Here is a 23,387-nt window from a genome sequence, read left to right as displayed (position 1 = left end):
ATAGTCTATAAATGCAGGAGGATGAACCCTGAGCCGCTCTGAATGATTGCAAACTATGAAAAACAGTACGGGGACTATATCTGCTTCTGACTGGAGGAAAGACTGCTGGGAATCTATCTGCTTCTGATAGGAGGACAGACTGCTGGGAATCTATCTGCTTCTGATTGGAGGAACGATAATACGGAGAATCTATCTGTTTCTCATTGGAGGAATGGCAGTATGGAGAATCTATCTGTTTCTCATTGGAGGAATGGCAGTATGGAGAATCTATCTGTTTCTCATTGGAGGAATGGCAGTATGGAGAATCTATCTGTTTCTCATTGGAGGAATGGCAGTATGGAGAATCTATCTGTTTCTCATTGGAGGAATGGCAGTATGGAGAATCTATCTGTTTCTCATTGGAGGAATGACAGTATGGAGAATCTATCTGCTTCTCATTGGAGGAAGAGAAAGGGTTCCAAGTGAAATGCTTGCTGTTGAATTTTATTAAACCGAAGTGTTGAAGAGAAGCTTACAGTCGAAATGTTTGTCACTATATACATTTCTTATACCGTTCCCATCCTGGAGTGTTGTAGTCTCCCCCTCTCCCCCTGTCCAGGCTCTGCTCTGTGCTGTAGTGTCTCTGGGTGTGGTGCCTTGTGAAAGCTGTGCTCTTGCTGTTTGTTTCTCCGCTCAGTTAATGACTGACTGCCCTTGCCTCTATGTGACTGAGCTGGGCTGGCTGTTAAAACCACAAGCACTTCAGCTTCCCTGTCCTACCTCTGTGTGCCTGGGGAAGGGCAGCCAGTGTCCTGAAACGCAGCGTTATCTAGTTCCTCTCTGCTGACACTGGAACACTCAGTGTTTGAGGTTACCCAAGTGAGTCCCGAATTACAAACACCTTTCACTCTCACCTTTATCAGCACTGAACCACAGACGCAACCTGTGAAAACAAACAGACCTTTTCCGAACGGAATACAACATTTGCAACAGAGTAGAACGGGCAAGAAATCATTTACGACTAAATCAGAATTGCAAATAATTGGAAGCATTCGTATCTTTGTTGCATTTACAATGATTAGCCACGCAGTGGCGCTGTTGCAGAGGGTCAAATCCAATAAACACAAGCATGCCTGTAATGGAAAGTAAGTGTGTGTGTGGGAGGGGGTGGGTAGGGCATGAATATACTGTTAATACAGAAAGACTGCTGCACCAGTACAGACTTTGATCTCTCTATATAAAGCCATGCTTGTTATTTAGATAAAGCTACAGCCTTTACCTGTGGCAGCTTTACAGGGGATCAGTTCTAGGTACAAACTGTTTTCGTTGGTTAAATATTAATCGCCCTCTGCTTGTATTTCAAGCTGGTTATCAAGGCTCACAGTTCAGACTGTGTTTGCAGTGCCAGGTTAAAGCCTCCAGCCACCACTCGCACAGCTGTTGCTGCAGTGAAAGTATTTCATGCAGGCAATGCAGAAGGGTGCTGGAGATTAGGCGTTAACAAGGGGAAGCTTCTTAAAGGGGTCAGATTGCTTTGTAATAATCACTTCCTCCCATGTCTTAACTGCATCGGCAGTATCTTGTGTGTTTTAGCCGTTTCATTTCTCTGTGGTCTGTTCTTTTTTGTTCTTTTTATTTTTTTAGCAGACTTACAATTGTTACAAGATATCACGTTATTTTTACACACAATTACCCATTTATACAGTTGGGTTTTTACTGGAGCAATCAAGGTAAAGTACCTTGCTCAAGGGTACAGCAGCAGTGTCCCCCCACCTGGGATTGAACCCACGACCCTCCGGTCAAGAATCCAGAGCCCTAACCACGACTCCACACTGCTGTTCTCATAGCAAAAGCACAGCAAAGTGCCATAAAGAATAGTGAAAGCTTGGTGGAGCACAGGCTGCCATTAGGTTAGCATAGCACACTGCAAGACAAAATGAAAGGAAAAAAAAGACATCCCCTGGCTGTTGGGGGGGGGGGGGGGGGGAGGTGGTAGTGTACTTGAAGAGCAGGTTTAACTTTCAAACAGGGTTCCAGAGAGTTGGGTTATGTTTGTAAAACTTTATTTCGTTTTATTTCTCACAGTGTGAGGCAGTGTCGCTCCCACATTTCAAGGAACACACCGTTTCCTTCCTGGAGCACATTTCTTCATCCAGTATATCTACTCTCAGAACAGTTTACCAGTCAGATTGCATGCTCACTGCGCAGTTTACCAGTCAGATTGCATGCTCACTGTGCAGTTTACCAGTCAGATTGCATGCTCACTGTGCAGTTTCCCCATTATTACACTATGTATTTACCATGGCTTATTAGGGTTTGCTTTACAATACCTCTCTCTGGCGTTCACACTGCTAAGTTATGCTTTATTACACACTTTCCTGTGCTTTTACTGTGGGAAACATTTATGGGGAAGGTACATAATAACAACTTCATTGAGGCCTGTGTCTGTATATCCATCATCTTTTATACATTAACAAATTAAATGCTTGCATTTAACAGAGAGGCCACACACACACACACACAGAAACACACACCCACACACACACACTCACACACACACACACACACACACACTCACACTCACACAGAGACACACACACACACACACACACACACACTCACACACACACACACAGAGACACACACACACACACACACACACTCACTCACACACACTCACACACACACACACAGAGACACACACACACACACACACACACACACACACTCACACAGAGACACACACACACACACACACACTCACTCACACACACTCACACACACACACACAGAGACACACACACTCACACACACACACACACACACACTCACACTCACACAGAGACACACACACACACACACACACTCACTCACACACACTCACACACACAGAGACACACACACACACACACACTCACACACACTCACACACACACACACAGAGACACTCACACACACTCACACTCACACACACACACACACACTCACACTCACACACACACACACACACACACACACTCACACACACACACACACACACACACACACACTCACTCACACACACTCACACACACACACACACACACACACACAGAGACACACACACACACACACACACACACACACACACTCACTCACACACACTCACACACACACACACACACACACACACACACACACAGAGACACACACACACACACACACACACAGAGACACACACACACACACACACACACACACACACACTCACTCACACACACTCACACACACACACACACACACACACACACACACACACACTCACACACACACATTCTTACAGCAGTGTAATGTCCAGTATTTTCTATTTCTATGAACAGGTTTCATTTCCAGTGCAGATGTAACTGATGTTCAGAAGAGAATCACTTCTTGAAAGAGTGTGTAATGGTTTCCTTCTTGTGAATGTATTTAGCAGTCTCCACAGAGCACATGCACACGCTGCTCATGTTCTTCGATGGTGCTGTTTTGTAAATTCCACTGTTCCCAGGTGCAATTGAAAAGTTTGCTTGTTGCTTGCTTGTCCTGCAGCATCTTTTTTTCTTTCCTTTTTCTTTTTCAACATTATAAAAGCTGCCACAAAAACACGACTCCCACTGAAAACAGAACAGCGATCGTTTCGGCTTTCACTAAGCAAGCTGCAAAGACGTTTCCTGATGGCTACTTGCAGCGGGAGCGGGTTATGAGGTAGAATGTTCAAATCAAAAAGCTGAACAGCAAGCAGGACTTCAATGAATGGACATTATTTAGGTTTCCAAGCCAATGGAGCCTGCCTTAAAGACACTACAGGGCTCTCTGAAACTATCCTGAGTGGGTTAAGTTTTTTCTTTTCGTCCTGTAATCATACACAGGAAATGACAGGTGAGATTCTAGACAGCCAGTCAAACACACGGTACAGATAAAACAAAGGGTTCAAAACGAAAAGGGCTCAGCATTCCAAACGTGTTGGTGTCTCTCCCTGCAGAACCAGTCGGGTCGCTCTGCATGACTTACCCGGAAACAACATGGTGAGGATATATCCAGAATGCCGTGAACAAATTCCAGAGTGCCGTGAACAAAGAGGCATTATACTATAAATAGTGCGCCCACGTGACATTTCACCATTCCACGACACGCTGTTTAATTCACTCACTGCTGGAGGCCACACTGACACAGCATAGTGCCCAAGTCCTGCAGAAGCCCCTTTACCAATTCAACACGGCTAGCAGAATAAAGAGGGGCCCTGCATAGCACACTGAACACCTTTTGCTTTCCAGTCTGGGTTGAGTGATTTCAGTGATTTTGTTAGTTGAAGCGCCAGTGCAATTATTAAATGCGCCCAAGTCGCGCTGTATAATAAACTGGAGGGTGCCTCGGCTTTAACCCTTGGTTTACCCAGGATTTGCTCATCACAGGAGAGCAGGAGCGAGTAAATACTCTATACCTTAAATATTCCTTAAAGCTTGTCGCGGGAGATGTGGGATTGCTGACGTGACCCTCCCTCATTGCTTCACACTTTCTTTAGATGACATCCTTGCATTTTGCAGGGGGGGTTGCAGATCTTTTGGTGACGCTGGTCTTTCCTTTCCTGCTTTAAATGCCTGTGCGTTTCTCCCCGTCTCCTCTCTGTATTAGCAGCTCATCTGACTTATCAAATTCGGGTTCCTCGGTCAAGCCTGCCCTCTCTGCCTCCAGCAGCCGGCACATCCTCGCCCTCTCCTCCAGCCTCCTGCCTGCCTCGGAGTGCTGCAGCCCAGCGATGCCAAGCCTGAGCCAGCAAGCCCAGGGATCCCCTCTGTGCAGCTCCTGCAGCAGCCCACCTCCCTGCCTGGGCAGCTTGAACCTGGGCACCCCCTTGAAGGAGTCCGGGATGTCCCGTTTAGAGCCGTCGAAATACAGCAAGGCGTAGCCCCCCGCTCGGCCGCTTTCCACGTCGCTGTGGAGACAGGCCAGGGTGGTCTGGAAGATTCCGTGGGGGTCCGCCTGTGTTTTCGGGGCTGTGTTTCTCAGGAGGTCGGCTGGTTGTTGCTGCCACTGCTGCTCCCTTCTCTTCCAGCTCTCATACAGCTCCCTGCCCCCTCTGCTCCATAGCAGCAGCACTCTCCCCTCCTCCCTCCACACTGCCTCTCTCTGGCTGTACAGCCACGGCACCGGCCCCAGGCCCCCCAGCCCTGAGCTGTCCCACAGGTCCAGATGCACCTCGCAGCACAGCTCCCCCTGCAGGAGGGAGGCCAGAGCGCACACCAGGGACACATGCTCCTCCGAGTCTGCGGTGTAGAGCAGCAGCACAGGCGTGCGCGTCCACAGGGAGCCTGCAGGGGGTGACAGAGAGGCACAGTTTAACAACAGGAAGCACGGCAAGCAAAGCTGTTTCATTAAAAGGCTTCTTTTTTTAAAAAAACAAAATTCCAAACCACATACTTTTATAAAATCAACAGAGAATGTTCCCAATTCTAAAAGCTTTAACCAGCCAGCTGCTTATCCCGCCATTTCCACGTGGAGCGCAAGCAAGTCCAAATGTGTCACTCCCGTGAGGACAGCATGCAGGGGGTTACATGTGCATCTGCAAAGTTTCACGCCTTTTTGACGTGCTCCACTAAATCAATAGGTTGCAGCTTGGTTTTTCGCTGGCAGCAGACCCTAAGAAATGTGCGTGACAGACCGGCCCCTCCATAGATAAGCACAGCAGGGCGGCTGCATGCACACAGGAAAAAATGGAGGCCTACTACAGAGAATGAGATTTGTTGGCGTGAGAGGGGCTGTAAGGAAACCTTGTCAGGATTGATTCTGGTCAAAACGACGATTTATTCTGCTGATAACAATGCATATAACAGCGATGCACACCGTACCCGAAACTGTGGAAGACAGGAAGTATGTTTTCCACGTCAGTGATACGGTGCGTTGATGTGGTAAACTTCCTCTCTAATCACACTGTATACGACACTGATGAGAATCTGAAGAGCGTCTGCTTTAAACTTCCTCTCTAATCACACTGTATACGACACTGATGAGAATCTGAAGAGCGTCTGCTTTAAACTTCCTCTCTAATCACACTGTATACGACACTGATGAGAATCTGAAGAGTGTCTGCTTTAAACTTCCTCTCTAATCACACTGTATACGACACTGATGAGAATCTGAAGAGCGTCTGCTTTAAACTTCCTCTCTAATCACACTGTATACGACACTGATGAGAATCTGAAGAGCGTCTGCTTTAAACTTCCTCTCTAATCACACTGTATACGACACTGATGAGAATCTGAAGAGTGTCTGCTTTAAACTTCCTCTCTAATCACACTGTATACGACACTGATGAGAATCTGAAGAGTGTCTGCTTTAAACTTCCTCTCTAATCACACTGTATACGACACTGATGAGAATCTGAAGAGCGTCTGCTTTAAACTTCCTCTCTAATCACACTGTATACGACACTGATGAGAATCTGAAGAGTGTCTGCTTTAAACTTCCTCTCTAATCACACTGTATACGACACTGATGAGAATCTGAAGAGTGTCTGCTTTAAACTTCCTCTCTAATCACACTGTATACGACACTGATGAGAATCTGAAGGGCGTCTGCTTTAAACTTCCTCTCTAATCACACTGTATACGACACTGATGAGAATCTGAAGAGTGTCTGCTTTAAACTTCCTCTCTAATCACACTGCATACGACACTGATGAGAATCTGAAGAGCGTCTGCTTTAAACTTCCTCTCTAATCACACTGTATACGACACTGATGAGAATCTGAAGAGTGTCTGCTTTAAACTTCCTCTCTAATCACACTGTATACGACACTGATGAGAATCTGAAGAGCGTCTGCTTTAAACTTCCTCTCTAATCACACTGTATACGACACTGATGAGAATCTGAAGAGTGTCTGCTTTAAACTTCCTCTCTAATCACACTGTATACGACACTGATGAGAATCTGAAGAGTGTCTGCTTTAAACTTCCTCTCTAATCACACTGTATACGACACTGATGAGAATCTGAAGGGTGTCTGCTTTAAACTTCCTCTCTAATCACACTGTATACGACACTGATGAGAATCTGAAGGGCGTCTGCTTTAAACTTCCTCTCTAATCACACTGTATACGACACTGATGAGAATCTGAAGAGTGTCTGCTTTAAACTTCCTCTCTAATCACACTGTATACGACACTGATGAGAATCTGAAGAGTGTCTGCTTTAAACTTCCTCTCTAATCACACTGTATACGACACTGATGAGAATCTGAAGAGTGTCTGCTTTAAACTTCCTCTCTAATCACACTGTATACGACACTGATGAGAATCTGAAGAGCGTCTGCTTTAAACTTCCTCTCTAATCACACTGTATACGACACTGATGAGAATCTGAAGAGTGTCTGCTTTAAACTTCCTCTCTAATCACACTGTATACGACACTGATGAGAATCTGAAGAGCGTCTGCTTTAAACTTCCTCTCTAATCACACTGTATACGACACTGATGAGAATCTGAAGAGCGTCTGCTTTAAACTTCCTCTCTAATCACACTGTATACGACACTGATGAGAATCTGAAGAGTGTCTGCTTTAAACTTCCTCTCTAATCACACTGTATACGACACTGATGAGAATCTGAAGGGCGTCTGCTTTGAAATCGATCTCACAAAAATGATAAAATAATAATAATAATAATAATAATAATAATAATAATAATAATAATAATAATAATAATAATAATAATGATGATGTTATTTCTACTTATATAATGCTGCCCTTGGAAATATTTTTTTTTGGGGAAATTGCCAAAATAAATGGGCAGCTGGGTGGACTGACATTATTTGAAAATTATTTTTGTGACAGATTTTTTGCAGTGCTTGAGTTGTGTTTTATGGTGTTTTTCAAAGTTCAGAAATGTGTTACTATTTATTAAAAAGCACCAGGAACCGCCACACTATCTGATTCAGTGACTCTGATTCAGACCTTATCCACAAGGAAGACTTCTCTCCTCGCACACTCCACACAACCTGAAGTTAGCACTTCATTCAAAAATAAAAGCAGCCCAGTTTTCATATGGCGGGCTGAAGGCTGGAGCCAGCCCTTGAGATCCAGTTAAGAGCTGTGTCCCACCCCCCAACCCAGCCCAGCCCAACCCAACCCAACCCAACCCAACCCAGCCCAACCCCAACACCCTTACCTGACAGAACTCTCCGGGTGAAGCGGTAACCAAAGAAGACCAGCATCGCCGTGGAAACTGCTACAATCAGCATCGCTGTGGCAACCAGGCCCAGCCTACTATAGGCATCTGAGGATCAGAGTCAGAGGATAAGATTCGAGAGATTTGATTTTCTGAAACAACTCATTGCAATGCCATGCCATTCTCTTTTCAGAACCTGTTCAGAACATGAACAGTGATTCGTAAGAATTCCCATTTTCTTAGGCTAAGGAAACTTTTCTAAACTTTACAGTAAAGATTTCTGCATCACATAATGCACTACTTAATTTACTTTCTGTATAATAATGTAATTTCCAAAACAATTAACTATATTATTAAAAATAAATAAAAAACCCTCCTGTAATGACTTTAATTTAACAGAGAACGCCTCAGTTCTAAAGCCATCCTTATTGGTTGGTTCAGTCTCCAGGGGCCCGTTTTTCAAAACTCTGGTAATCGGATTTCCGCGTTTGATCTGGATTATATTGTGACATTGGGTTTTTCAAAACATCGAAATGCGAATCAGGATATTACTGTGATGCGGATTCGTTCTGGTAATCCCATCGCACTTTTAATCACAATTAAATGTTGCAGTTGAGTTTTTCAGAATTTAAAGAGAGTATTTTGTGGTATAGCTTTAATAAAAAAAGCAGACGCATGAGCCTTCTCATACACCTCCTTAAAGATCATCTGAGATGCTGGACTCTCGAACCACGAGGAAGTTGATGAAGATGTCTAAAAACACAGATCCTTTTTTCAAAAGTGTTATTTTTATTTAATTTAAATTGTGTTATTTAATTTCTCCCAAGTAGGCATGAATAAAATAATTTGCAAGTGTTATATGTGCACTAACACTAAAAGTGATTTAAAATTTGTTAAAAAATAATATAAAACAAAATACATAAAGTTGTGTATTAATCATTATTATCACAATCTTATTTATTTTGTTAAATTCGATCATATCATAAATAAGGCCTCAAATAAATAAATAAGAACTAACCAATTAAAAAAAACTGGATTTCATAATCATGATTATTTGTAATCTGGATAAATGTAATCCAGCAGTGTCATTTTCTGAAAAACTGGATCAAAACGTTCCAGATAAAAGTCATCTCAATCACAAAATATAGGATTCCAAAATCCGGCTCACTTTGATCCAGATTAAAGTTTTGAAAGCCCTGCCCCTGGATTCTTCATAGCTGGTACAGTAACCCCTTCGCTGCGAGCTGTAGGAATGACCCTGAACCACCACAATATCATGGGATTGAGAAGAGTGTTGAAGGCAGCCCTGTACTCACATTCGGGGCAGATCAGCCTCTTCCCAAAGTATCGTGAGTCCGAACGCCAAACCTGAGGGGACAATTCAGTGCGATCAGATCAAATCAACACTGTGACCCCTCTCTGATCAAGAAGAGTTACTGCACATCAAGCTGCAACACATGTGACTACATACAGACCCCAGCGCCTGTTCACTAGACTGCTATCATGAAAATATTCTTGTATTTGCATAGATTGCTGAAGTCCGACTCTCTAGAGTTCAGGTTGTGCTCCCTAACTGCCCCCCAGCCTCGACGCTTGGTCCCCCGTACCCCTGTTCCCTCGTACCCCGCACCCCCCCCTCTCTCACCTGCACACACAGCCCCACTGTGCGGGTTCCAAGGATCATGTGGAGCTCCTTCTCACTGGAACCAGCCGGCTGCAATACAAACCCAACCACACAAAAAAAATGACATTAAAAAAGATATATAGATAAATGTAACTGTATGTATGTATAGTGTGTACCTCCCAGTCCCTCCCAGTCCCTCCCAGTGCTCTTAGCTGTGTGACGGTGTGTACTTGCAGTGTGCGCTTCAAGCTCCCCCCCCAGTCCCTCCCAGTCCCTCCCAGTCTCTCCAAGTCTCCTTCCCAGTACCTCTGGTACACTTGCAGTGCACGGTTGCAGCCCCCTCCTTCAGTCTTACCCGTGTGATGGTGTGCACTGGTAGTTGTGGATCGCAGGCCGCCCCCTCTCTCTCGGGGCTGCACAGCACGGCACTGAAGGATGCTGGGATAGTGGTGGTGATTTGCAGGTGTATTCTCAGGAACTCTGGATCCACCTCCACACTCCACTCTGTCTCTGCATGGGGCGGGGAATCAATCAATCAATCTCGCAGTGACAGCTGGGTCTAGTGCCCCTTATTCACACTTTACAGTAAAACAGCATTACAGCAAGACTCAAACAAAGTCTGGAAGTCATTAATCAGAAGCAGGGAGGGGTTACAGTCATGTTAAAATGCATTGAGGTCAATGGGAACGTGCGGCTCAGATAGAACAGTGAAATATCTATATATAGATTCATGATGTAGTTCAGCACCAAGCTCACCTGCTTCGCTGGGACACTCCACATGGTTGCTGTTGCCGTAGGAGAGCTGGAGGAGGAAACAAGCTCAGGTTACCAGGCTAGCAGAGGCTGAGAGGGTTTCTTCAGCACAGCTCATTTCACTGTCTCACAGGCACAATGCACTGCTTGGCTTGTTTGTTTAGTTTGTTTAGTTTTTTTAAACCAAAAACGTTTTAATTTCAGTCTTGTGATCTGATACAAGCAAGATTTCCGTAATGTTCAGTAAAATATTTTTAAAAAGGAGGAGGAGAAGAAAAGAGGTCTGGTACCTTGAAACAGAGTCGTGGGTGTCTGTCTACACCGGAGATACTGAACACCTGCACAGGAAAGAGCAAACCGCATCAGAACGAGTGTGGAAACACTGAGAAATGACACCCCAGAGCTTCTGGGAACTTTGCCTCATTGACTCACCGAGTCTCGTTCCTCTATTGTAGAGTTGGCTATCTCCTGACACGGCGCCAGTGCAGTGCCCTGAGTCCGCCAGCAGAGGGAGGCAGAGAGCTGGATGGGACAGGGGTGACGGAACTCCAGACTCATCACACCGCTGGGCTCCGAGCTGTGGTGTAAAAACTTACTGGCGTGCCAGAGGTCATCGTCACCTAATGGAAGGAGACAGGTAGAACACGCTGATCAATCTGACAAGGAGCTGCAGCAGCACTTTATAGAAAGCACTGTCACTGTCAACCCAAGTTGATCACACATTTCCCAACTGGCAAAAATTCTTAGGACTAAAAGTAATTTAAAACATGATTTCACTTGACTTTTCTCTGTTTATATTTTGAAATCCTTACAGGCATGGGGGAAGTCCTTGGACAGACAGGCTGTTCTTCTCCAGCTATCATGATGAAGATAAAACACCTGCAGAGAGAGACAGAGCGAGTAAGACACACACTCAGCAATGCACACAGACCCTCACAGTACACCTGCACAATGTAATGCACACAGACCCTCACAGTACACCTGCACCATGTAATGCACACAGACCCTCACAGTACACCTGCACAATGTAATGCACACAGACCCTCACAGTACACCTGCACAATGTAATGCACACAGACCCTCACAGTACACCTGCACAATGTAATGCACACAGACTCTCACAGTACACCTGCACAATGTAATGCACACAGACTCTCACAGTACACCTGCACAATGTAATGCACACAGACCCTCACAGTACACCTGCACAATGTAATGCACACAGACCCTCACAGTACACCTGCACAATGTAATGCACACAGACCCTCACAGTACACCTGCACAATGTAATGCACACAGACCCTCACAGTACACCTGCACAATGTAATGCACACAGACTCTCACAGTACACCTGCACAATGTAATGTACACAGACCCTCACAGTACACCTGCACAATGTAATGCACACAGACTCTCACAGTACACCTGCACAATGTAATGCACACAGACCCTCACAGTACACCTGCACAATGTAATGCACACAGACTCTCACAGTACACCTGCACAATGTAATGCACACAGACTCTCACAGTACACCTGCACAATGTAATGCACACAGACTCTCACAGTACACCTGCACCATGTAATGCACACAGACCCTCACAGTACACCTGCACAATGTAATGCACACAGACCCTCACAGTACACTTGCACAATGTAATGCACACAGACCCTCACAGTACACCTGCACAATGTAATGCACACAGACCCTCACAGTACACCTGCACAATGTAATGCACACAGACTCTCACAGTACACCTGCACAATGTAATGTACACAGACTCTCACAGTACACCTGCACAATGTAATGCACACAGACCCTCACAGTACACCTGCACAATGTAATGCACACAGACCCTCACAGTACACCTGCACAATGTAATGCACACAGACTCTCACAGTACACCTGCACAATGTAATGCACACAGACCCTCACAGTACACCTGCACAATGTAATGCACACAGACCCTCACAGTACACCTGCACAATGTAATGCACACAGACCCTCACAGTACACCTGCACAATGTAATGCACACAGACCCTCACAGTACACCTGCACAATGTAATGCACACAGACCCTCACAGTACACCTGCACAATGTAATGCACACAGACCCTCACAGTACACCTGCACAATGTAATGCACACAGAAGAATGAACTGCTTTCCATTTACCTCGATGCAGAGACAAGGAACCAGGAAGGGGAAGCTGAGGGTGGCATTCAGAGACTGCGAGGTGTTGATCTGAGTACAAAATTAGAACAGTTGAAAATGACACAGCCTGGTACATAAGTAATTCCAGCAGCAACTTCAACAAATCATCCGGACATGCAGGTGATAACATTGTGACTAGCTTTATACAGACACACCTACCTACACACTGACTGAAACACACACACACACTGACTGGCACGCAATGGCTCAAACACACACATGCACACACACACACACACACACACTGACTGGCACGCAATGGCTCAACACACACACATGCACACGCACACACACACATGCACATGCACACGCACGCATGCACACACACACACGCACGCACGCACGCACGCACGCATGCACAGTGGGAGTGAGATTTGGGAGTATTCTAGTAAATGTATGGTCATTGTTCTTCTTTAAGGTGTGCTCAAATTGATGTTAAAAAAAAGGCTCTACCCAGTTTAAGGGGGCGCAGGCTGGTTGAGAACTTTCTCTCCCTGCAGTGCATCACACAGCACTGTCTGTTACACTTGCTTTCTCTCTTCACAGTGCATCACACAGCACTGTCTGTTACACTTGCTTTCTCTCTTCACAGTGCATCACACAGCACTGTCTGTTACACTTGCTTTCTCTCTTCACAGTGCATCACACAGCACTGTCTGTTACACTTGCTTTCTCTCTTCACAGTGCATCACACAGCACTGTCTGTTACACTTGCTTTCTCTCCCTGCAGTGCATCACACAGCACTGTCTGTTACACTTGCTTTCTCTCTTCACAGTGCATCACACAGCACTGTCTGTTACACTTGCTTTCTCTCTTCACAGTGCATCACACAGCACTGTCTGTTACACTTGCTTTCTCTCTTCACAGTGCATCACACAGCACTGTCTGTTACACTTGCTTTCTCTCTTCACAGTGCATCACACAGCACTGTCTGTTACACTTGCTTTCTCTCTTCACAGTGCATCACACAGCACTGTCTGTTACACTTGCTTTCTCTCTTCTCAGTGCATCACACAGCACTGTCTGTTACACTTGCTTGTGATGCACTGTGAAGAGAGACAGCAAGTGTAACACACGGTAACACACTTGCTTTCTCACCCTGGCAGTGACGGGCGAGGGCAGGTCGTCACACACAAACAGGTGCCGATAGCAGAGCCTCACTTTCACCTCGGGACCCGGGAACACAGACACAGTGACAGCCTTCCTCCCTCTGTCCAGCGAGTAACTGAACACTGGCCCTGAGCGAGAGAGCAAGAGAGAGAGAGAGAGAGAGAGAGAGAGAGAGAGAGAGAGAGAGAGAGAGAGAGAGAGAGAGAGAGAGAGAGAGAGAGAGAGAGAGAGGGGGCAAGAACGTCTATTAGAAACTGCAGAACTCCCATCCACCAATCAGAATGCTCCACCGCAGGGCACTCCCCATATAAAGGTCTCCCACAGTAAAAGCATTGTAAAGTGTAATAAAGCACAGCAAACACATGGTAAACAGAGGTGTGGTCAAGCATATTAAAAAAAAAAAAAAAAAACATGGTAAACTAGCCCTTACAAAAGTTTCCATAGTAAAAGCATCGTAAAGTGTAATAAAGCACAGCGAAAGCATGGTCAACTACCAGACACTAGCGCCCTGTGCTCAGGGTCCCTGTGTTTGATTGGAAGCTGCTCAGGTGTTTGATCCCCCTCTCCCAGTCTCTGTCTGGCTCCGCAGGGGAGCGCAGTCCTGTCCCGTACCTCTCCTGTGGTCCTCCACAGTGTAGGTCCTGCTCTGCTGCAGCCCCTGTCTCCGAGGCATGGTCTTGAGAAACACTGCCACCTTGTGGCCTCCGTCAGACTCGAAGCAATCATAGGTGAGCTCCCACTGATAGAGACATGGGGGGAGGGGGGTTACAGGAGAAGAGCTTATTCAAATCGAGCAGAAATCAAGTGCTGACAAGCAGGTGTTCACAGTGAAACAGGTGAAGAAACAGATGCTCGGATTTGTGTTGATCACTGCTTTTCTTAAGACTCTGTGGGGAACAGCGATCCACACAAACCCAAGCAGCTGGTTCTTCACTTGTTTCACTTGGAATGGTAAACTAGCCTGATAGACGTGACTGATGGAATAAGCGGTTTGTGCAGCTTGAACACACGCAGACACAGACACAGACACTGGGCACTCTTCACAAACCCTTCCAGATGGTTCTGGGTCCTGGTTTGTGGGTTCCCAGTTCTCATCACTTCTCTAACCCTGCCTTCACCCGGCTGGGAGCTGCTGTTAGCTTGTCTGAAGAATCCTACGTGCCGGGACGGAGCAGGCCTTGTCATGCCATTTAAATCATGTGACAATCCGGCAGTGTAAACTCTGCCAGCTCCACTAACTCTACACAGACAGCGAGAAGCTTGTTACGAGCGGTGCATTACCATGCCAGGGGTGCTGGTCCAGTTCTCTCTGTGGAGGATCGCCACCTTGTGGCCGCTGGAGAAATGATCGTACACCAGGTCCCACTGTGAGAGAGAGAGAGGAAGAGAACACAGTTACAGCCACCCTGGTCACATGACCAAGCCAGCCCTGCAGGTGTCTGCTTGAGCTCACCGAACTCGAGGCCCCTAACCAGCTCCCCTGAGTGCATGAAGCACCATGCCTTTACCACATGAGCGCCTCGGGTATCCAGCTGCAGTCTATGGTGAAGGCGTGACTGAAGCCTTACCGTGCTGTTAGCCTGGCCACGTCCCCCCCTGCGCAGCACCCGCAGCACTCTCTGATGGTTACTCTTCAACTCCAGCAAGTGAAGGTGGACTTCACGGAGCCGAAGAACAACTGAGGAAAGGGAGAGAGAGGGAGGGAGGGAGAGGGAAGGAGGGAGGTAGAGGGAGAGAGAGAGGGGGGAGAGAGGAGAGAGGGGGAGAGACGAGGGAGGAGAGGGAGGGAGAGAGGGGGGAGAGAGGGGGAGAGAGGAGAGAGGGAGAGAGACGAGGGAGGAGAGAGGGGGAGAGAGGAGAGAGGGAGAGAGACGAGGGAGGAGGGAGAGGGGGAGAGAGGGGGAGAGAGGGGGGAGAGAGGAGAGAGGGAGAGAGACGAGGGAGGAGGGAGAGGGGGAGAGAGGGGGAGAGTGAGAAAACAGTAAATACAGGTTTGTCCAAAACAAGTGCTCAAGTGAACGCCAATGAACAATCCAAAACCAAACCACATATAACTGCAAAACAACACTTTGTGTGTGCTGACAGACACCTGGCTCTGAAACGCCACCTCATCTGCACTTTTACTGTGAACCACAAGAGGAAGACTGAGTCCCCACACACAGCTCCAGTCAAACCTGTGAATTCTAACCTTCTACACAGTCTCTTCCTTGTATGAACTCAGTGTGGGTGAAAGGTAAGGCAAACCTGCCTGTCTAATCAAAACTACATCTGACACATTGCAACAGAAGCCTGGCAGTCTTGTTGACAGGACCTAAGACAATGAATACTTACCCCTGGTGTCCAGTCGAACCCGGGCCCTCACACACGCAGTGCACGGCTGGTCAGGCTGGCAGAGCTGCACGGTGGACAGGGAAAGTTCTGGGGTCCGGACTGTCCCGGTCCGATTGGGCCGAACCAGAGAGTTCCCTGAGAAACAACAGACTGGCTTCAGAAGCAAGGAGTCTCAGCATGCAGAGTGGACCCTGTCTGTGAACCCTGCCTACCCAAGTGCACTGCTCCTTACTGTGAACCCTGCCTACCCAAGTGCACTGCTCCATACTGTGAACCCTGCCTACCCAAGTGCACTGCTCCATACTGTGAACTAAACCAGAGTGCACTGCTCCATACCATAAACTAAACCAGAGAGCACTGCTCCATACTGTGAACTAAACCAGAGTGCACTGCTCCATACTGTGAACTAAACCAGAGTGCACTGCTCCATACTGTGAACTAAACCAGAGTGCACTGCTCCATACTGTGAACTAAACCAGAGTGCACTGCTCCATACTGTGAACTAAACCAGAGTGCACTGCTCCATACTGTGAACTAAACCAGAGTGCACTGCTCCATACTGTGAACTAAACCAGAGTGCACTGCTCCATACTGTGAACTAAACCATCAGAGAGCACTGCTCCATACTGTGAACTAAACCAGAGTGCACTGCTCCATACTGTGAACTAAACCATCAGAGAGCACTGCTCCATACCGTGAACTAAACCAGTGTGCACTGCTCCATACTGTGAACTAAACCATCAGAGAGCACTGCTCCATACTGTGAACTAAACCAGAGTGCACTGCTCCATACTGTGAACTAAACCATCAGAGAGCACTGCTCCATACTGTGAACTAAACCAGAGTGCACTGCTCCATACTGTGAACTAAACCAGAGTGCACTGCTCCATACTGTGAACTAAACCATCAGAGTGCACTGCTCCATACTGTGAACTAAACCAGAGAGCACTGCTCCATACTGTGAACTAAACCATCAGAGTGCACTGCTCCATACTGTGAACTAAACCAGAGTGCACTGCTCCATACTGTGAACTAAACCATCAGAGTGCACTGCTCCATACTGTGAACTAAACCAGAGAGCACTGCTCCATACTGTGAACTAAACCATCAGAGTGCACTGCTCCATACTGTGAACTAAACCAGAGAGCACTGCTCCATACTGTGAACTAAACCATCAGAGTGCACTGCTCCATACTGTGAACTAAACCATCAGAGAGCACTGCTCCATACTGTGAACTAAACCAGAGTGCACTGCTCCATACCGTGAACTAAACCAGAGAGCACTGCTCCATACTGTGAACTAAACCATCAGAGAGCGCTTACCTAATAATGAGCACACCAGCTACCCTACGAGAAGGGTACTTCCTTTATACAGATTACCCATAGTAACAGCACAGCAAAGTGGAATAAAGCATGGTAAAGCATAGGGAAGCATTGCAAAGAATAGCGAGGATTGGTAAAGCATACCAATAAACAATGCAAGCCAGGGTAAACTATGGGGTAAAACTGCAAACATAGCGTGCAAAAATACCCGGGTAAATGTCTAGAAGGGCTTGTATAACGTCCCCGCTCCCCCACCCTATAAAGAGGGTACAGTGTTGTTCATTCATGCCCCCCAGCTATACTACAGTTTTACTGTTCCACACCCTCACCCACTACCCCATGACAAGTGCATTTTTCAGCAATTAAAAAAAAATAAAAAGATCACAAAAAGATGACTCACCAGATATTCCAGGGCTCTGTTGGGAGAGAGAGAGAAGCAGTTGTTAGTAGAGGTGATGAGTGGACGGTACAGAGTGACAGTGCAATCCCTGGCATGTGGAATACATCACTCGCTTTGCAGAGTAACACATTCGCAAGGCTATTAAATAACAGGGCTTACCAGCCAGGGTGTCTGTCAGTGCGGCTCTGTGATTCACAGAGGAGGTTCCACGTGGAAACCTGTGAGGCACCGCCACGCACAGACAGGGAGGGAGGGGGTGTGGGTGCTAAAAACAACCATACCTAGAAACAATACTTCTAGTATTCTACAATAGCATTGAAAGCACTGTAGTAACTATAGCATGCTGCACCACAGTGTTCCATATACCATGTGGTGTAAATTACATGTACATTAGTTAACTCTAAACATACAATACTGTAACCAGCAGCAGAGGACACAGCTGGAAATGAAGTGCAGATAGACTCAGAACAGATTCACAAACACTTTACTCCTCTCATCTTCTGTGCTCCTCTCATCTTCACTCTACTCCTCTCATCTTCACTGTGCTCCTCTCATCTTCATCTCCTCTCATCTTCACTGTGCTCCTCTCATCTTCATCTCCTCTCATCTTCATCTCCTCTCATCTTCATCTCCTCTCATCTTCACTGTGCTCCTCTCACCTTCATCTCCTCTCATCTTCACTGTGCTCCTCTCATCTTCATCTCCTCTCATCTTCACTGTGCTCCTCTCACCTTCACTGTGCTCCTCTCACCTTCATCTCCTCTCATCTTCACTGTGCTCCTCTCATCTTCATCTCTTCTCATTTTCACTCTACTCCTCTCATCTTCATCTCCTCTCATCTTCACTGTGCTCCTCTCATCTTCACTGTGCTCCTCTCATCTTCATCTCCTCTCATCTTCACTGTGCTCCTCTCATCTTCACTCTACTCCTCTCATCTTCATCTCCTCTCATCTTCATCTCCTCTCATTTTCACTGTGCTCCTCTCATCTTCATCTCCTCTCATCTTCACTGTGCTCCTCTCACCTTCATCTCCTCTCATCTTCACTGTGCTCCTCTCACCTTCACTGTGCTCCTCTCATCTTCATCTCCTCTCATCTTCACTGTGCTCCTCTCATCTTCATCTCCTCTCATCTTCACTGTGCTCCTCTCATCTTCATCTCCTCTCATCTTCACTGTGCTCCTCTCATCTTCATCTCCTCTCATCTTCACTGTGCTCCTCTCATCTTCATCTCCTCTCATCTTCACTGTGCTCCTCTCATCTTCATCTCCTCTCATCTTCACTGTGCTCCTCTCATCTTCATCTCCTCTCATCTTCACTGTGCTCCTCTCATATTCATCTCCTCTCATCTTCACTGTGCTCCTCTCATCTTCGTCTCCTCTCATCTTCACTGTGCTCCTCTCATCTTCATCTCCTCTCATCTTCACTGTGCTCCTCTCATCTTCATCTCCTCTCATCTTCACTGTGCTCCTCTCACCTTCATCTCCTCTCATCTTCACTGTGCTCCTCTCATCTTCATCTCCTCTCATCTTCACTGTGCTCCTCTCATCTTCATCTCCTCTCATCTTCACTGTGCTCCTCTCATCTTCATCTCCTCTCATCTTCACTGTGCTCCTCTCATCTTCATCTCCTCTCATCTTCACTGTGCTCCTCTCATCTTCATCTCCTCTCATCTTCACTGTGCTCCTCTCATCTTCATCTCCTCTCATCTTCACTGTGCTCCTCTCACCTTCATCTCCTCTCATCTTCACTGTGCTCCTCTCATCTTCATCTCCTCTCATCTTCACTGTGCTCCTCTCACCTTCATCTCCTCTCATCTTCACTGTGCTCCTCTCATCTTCACTGTGCTCCTCTCACCTTCATCTCCTCTCACCTTCATCTCCTCTCATCTTCACTGTGCTCCTCTCATCTTCACTGTGCTCCTCTCATCTTCATCTCCTCTCATCTTCACTGTGCTCCTCTCATCTTCATCTCCTCTCATCTTCACTGTGCTCCTCTCATCTTCATCTCCTCTCATCTTCACTGTGCTCCTCTCATCTTCATCTCCTCATCACTGTACTGGTAAATGATAAACCCCAATGACAGCTGTGGATTGCTTTATTTATATCCAGCATCCTTTTTTCCTCCAGCTTATCTACAATCTGATCTCTTGCTTTCTCGTGAAATGTAAAGGCTGCCCTTTTCAGCTCAGGGCTGAGGCTCTGGGCACATTCCTTATGAGATATACGGGAAGTCAAGATTAACAGGTAGGACTCCCAACACACACACACACACACACACACACACACACACACACACATTTCAGGAATATCAAAATGTATTTTATTCATAAAAAGAGACTGGGAAAAAAAATCCTCCTGAGTTAAGCATTGTGAATGGAGCCTTTAGCTTCAGATTGAAAACTACAGCTATAGAACTCCCCAGTACTATTGAAATAACTATCAACAAAATAGCATATTAATACTTGTAATGCTACTGTAATCACAGTGATGATGATTAGTATAGGCTAGTTCACTTGGTGATGCTGCTTTCCCAGCTCTCGAGTTACAGGGGAGTGGGAGTGGAGGTTATGACTGGCTACTTGTTTGATGACAAAAAGCCAGAGCACGGGGAATTACAGACTGCATTCATTCCATTATTGTCCACAGTTTCAGGGTAATCTGGCAGTGTAGAATATTCTTACAAATCAGCAGGTAATTGCCATGGCTGTTTATTTTTGTATCCGTTTTCTTAATTTCGTTTTCTTATATAGACCCCCATTGTTTTTTTTTTAAAAAAAATTTTATTTAATTTTTTATTGGATCAAAAGTTAAGAAAAAAAACAAAACAGAAAATAGAAACAAAATAGTTCCATGCAATAGACATCATTTGTAACATAAAATCACCATGGACAGGGGGGAAGAATCTCAATGTATAATTACACACAGACTTCATAGCGTTTGCATATATTATAGGTCTTAATGGCTTCTTTGTTATTAGATTTTTTTTATTATTCTAACATATTGTTCTATTTCATATTGTTTTTGGAGAGTAAATTTACATTTATGGATGTGGAATTTGGCCAATAAGATCAAGAGATGTACCAGAAAGATTTCATTTTGGTCTGTTTTCACATATTTTGTTATTCCGAATAAGATGTATCCCAAATTTAATTTAATTTTATTGTTTATCTTTTTATGTATATAGTTGGTTAGATCAGTCAAAAAAAATATTTGAGTAAGTACAGTTCCAGAATAAATGAGCCGTAGTTTCAGAGTGAATATTGCAGAAGGAGCAGTTAAGGTCAATGTCAGGTTTGATATTTTTTAGGTTGTATTTAACTGGGTAACATTTATGGATAATCCTATAGGATATCTCCTTAACCTTGTTGGTCAATAAGGATTTATTACAAAGTGACCAGGAGTCTTCCCAGTTAACACCTACAGAAATGCTATTCCAGTATGCAACAGCAGAGGAAACAGAGACACTTTGAATAAGAGCCCTGATCTCCTTGTTGTTATTCTTTTTGTTATGAAGAAGGTAATCATGTCCTATAAATATATCATTTGGTTCTAAAGAGGGCAAAGGGCAAGATGCACGTTTGGTTGCACTCTGTAAAAGCACTCTCACAGCACTGGGAATGGCATCCAAAACAATAGCATATTCATTAACTGTGACAGGAAATGGACATTCGGATAAAAACCCTGCAGAACTGAAAAGTTGGCCTGTAGGGTTAAGAAGTTGACTAACTAAGAGTATATTCTTATCAAACCAATTGGGAAAAAATAAAGACTTATTTTTGTATCTAATATCTCTGTTGTTCCAAATGAAATATTTATGAGGTGAGAAATTGTTTATAAATTAGAAACCAGCATAAAAGAATCTGTTTATGGAAATTTGAAAGTTTTATAAGGAATTTTATTAATATCATAATCACATAAGAGTATGAAATTTAAGCCACCTAAATTATTAAAGACGTTCAGGAATAAAGTTCCAAATTGAGGCAGGATTCTTAAAAAATGTTTAATCCACTTAATTTTAAAAGTTTTGTTTAGGGAGGAAAAGTCTAAAAAGTTTAAACCCCCAAATTTATAATCATTCATTAAAACAGATTTTTTTTTTATATAGTGGGTCTTGTTTTTCCAAAGGAAATTAAACAATATTCTATCAATTTTTTTGCATATTTCATCAGAAACATCAAGCGATAGTGCCGCGTAGATCAATCTGGATAAAGCGTCCGCCTTAGCCACTAAACTTCTTCCCCTCAATGATAAATCTCTTAGGAGCCATGAATTGAGTTTTTGTTGTACACTGATAATGAGTGCGTTAAAGTTTAGGGAGGTTCTTGAGAGTTGGTCTTCATTAATGTTAATTCCCAGGTACTTTACACTTTCTTTTACAGGGATGCCATGAATCTCTGCATCTGTACATTTATTAACAGGGAGGAGTACAGACCCCCATTGGTCCATTCTTTGTGTTTCATGTGTATGATGTGTTGCAGCTGTTTAAGTAAACTCAGTGGGGTAAGAGAAGTTGCGACGCCACGACTTGCACGCTGCATTATATCCTGCAGCACAGCAGATAGGAGACGTGGGGGCACGTTTTCAAAGCGTTTCCAGTCTTTAATAAACTGCTGTTTTTTTTTTTTAAAAGAGGTGAAACGCCTGTTCATTCTACAAAACTAGAACCGAACAGCCAAGTTAAATATTTCAAATTCAGGTTACAGTAAGAGCCAGGGCATACCTGTCCCATTTCCCAACGCTAACTAGACCAGAGCTGTGTCTGAAGGTGCTCTAAATGTAAAAGGTGATCATAATTAAAATGTAGTTTTACTATCAATACTAGTAGAGTACTAATACGAAGAGGAAGAAGAAGAAGTCTGCAGTACTCACGAAGCTGACTCTATGACCCCGGATCACCTCTCGTTCTGCTGCCCGAGCTCGAGGGAAGGTGAGTGCGAGGAGACAGAGGAGCAGCGCCGCACCTGTCCGCGCAGGTAACACCGCACCTGTCCGCGCAGGTAACACCGCACCTGTCCGCGCAGGTAACACCGCACTTATCCGCCGCTGCATCGCTGAGCCGGCATTCAACAGGAAACACACTATTCTCCCAGACCGACTCGATAATCCTCACTGTCATTTTCCTCCATTTCCCATTATTATTATATATATAAAAAATAATACAACACAATAAATAAAACGCTTATAGAAAATAAAAGCACATAAAACAGTTACTGGTGAGTCCAATCCACTTGCGAGTGTCTTCTCTTGTCATAGATTATTAGTTCTCTTTTTTTGTTGTTGTAAAAAGCAGTTTGAATTCCTGTCCGATCTTTCGTAAGTTTCCAGTAAACGATCAGCGCCTGTGTTGTAACTCGTTTTTTTTCTTCTTGTTGTGACGGACAGTGGAATGAATCTCCACCTTGTCCTCTCCTACCTGAGAGAGTGATCGAGTTCAGAAAATAGGCTTTGATCTACAGCGGAGAACGCGCTCCCGCC

At 45.2% G+C, this 23,387-nt stretch overlaps 1 protein-coding gene across 1 annotated transcript in view; it reads right to left on the bottom strand.

Moving 5' to 3' along the window:
- Positions 1-2,025: 2,025 nt before the first annotated feature.
- The window catches only part of LOC117411792 (interleukin-17 receptor E), a 21,365-nt gene continuing 3 nt past the window's right edge, over positions 2,026-23,387 (bottom strand). Inside the window, exons 1-17 of the mRNA XM_059000176.1 lie at positions 22,782-23,387; positions 17,913-17,928; positions 16,190-16,324; positions 15,427-15,536; positions 15,140-15,223; positions 14,471-14,597; positions 13,847-13,986; positions 12,709-12,777; positions 11,347-11,413; positions 10,967-11,154; positions 10,825-10,872; positions 10,538-10,583; positions 10,137-10,291; positions 9,803-9,871; positions 9,474-9,525; positions 8,158-8,265; positions 2,026-5,306 (exon numbers count right to left, since the gene is read on the bottom strand). The exon at positions 22,782-23,387 is cut by the window's right edge and continues 3 nt beyond it. Coding sequence (XP_058856159.1) covers positions 4,588-5,306; positions 8,158-8,265; positions 9,474-9,525; positions 9,803-9,871; positions 10,137-10,291; positions 10,538-10,583; positions 10,825-10,872; positions 10,967-11,154; positions 11,347-11,413; positions 12,709-12,777; positions 13,847-13,986; positions 14,471-14,597; positions 15,140-15,223; positions 15,427-15,536; positions 16,190-16,324; positions 17,913-17,928; positions 22,782-22,961 — 2,313 coding nt within the window. The 5' untranslated portion in view covers positions 22,962-23,387 and the 3' untranslated portion in view covers positions 2,026-4,587. The remainder of the gene's footprint in view (positions 5,307-8,157; positions 8,266-9,473; positions 9,526-9,802; positions 9,872-10,136; positions 10,292-10,537; positions 10,584-10,824; positions 10,873-10,966; positions 11,155-11,346; positions 11,414-12,708; positions 12,778-13,846; positions 13,987-14,470; positions 14,598-15,139; positions 15,224-15,426; positions 15,537-16,189; positions 16,325-17,912; positions 17,929-22,781) is intronic.

This window comes from Acipenser ruthenus, chromosome 25 (assembly GCF_902713425.1).
Source record: "Acipenser ruthenus chromosome 25, fAciRut3.2 maternal haplotype, whole genome shotgun sequence".
Classification (NCBI taxonomy): domain Eukaryota; kingdom Metazoa; phylum Chordata; class Actinopteri; order Acipenseriformes; family Acipenseridae; genus Acipenser; species Acipenser ruthenus.
This window is presented reverse-complemented; position numbering and strand designations above follow the sequence as displayed.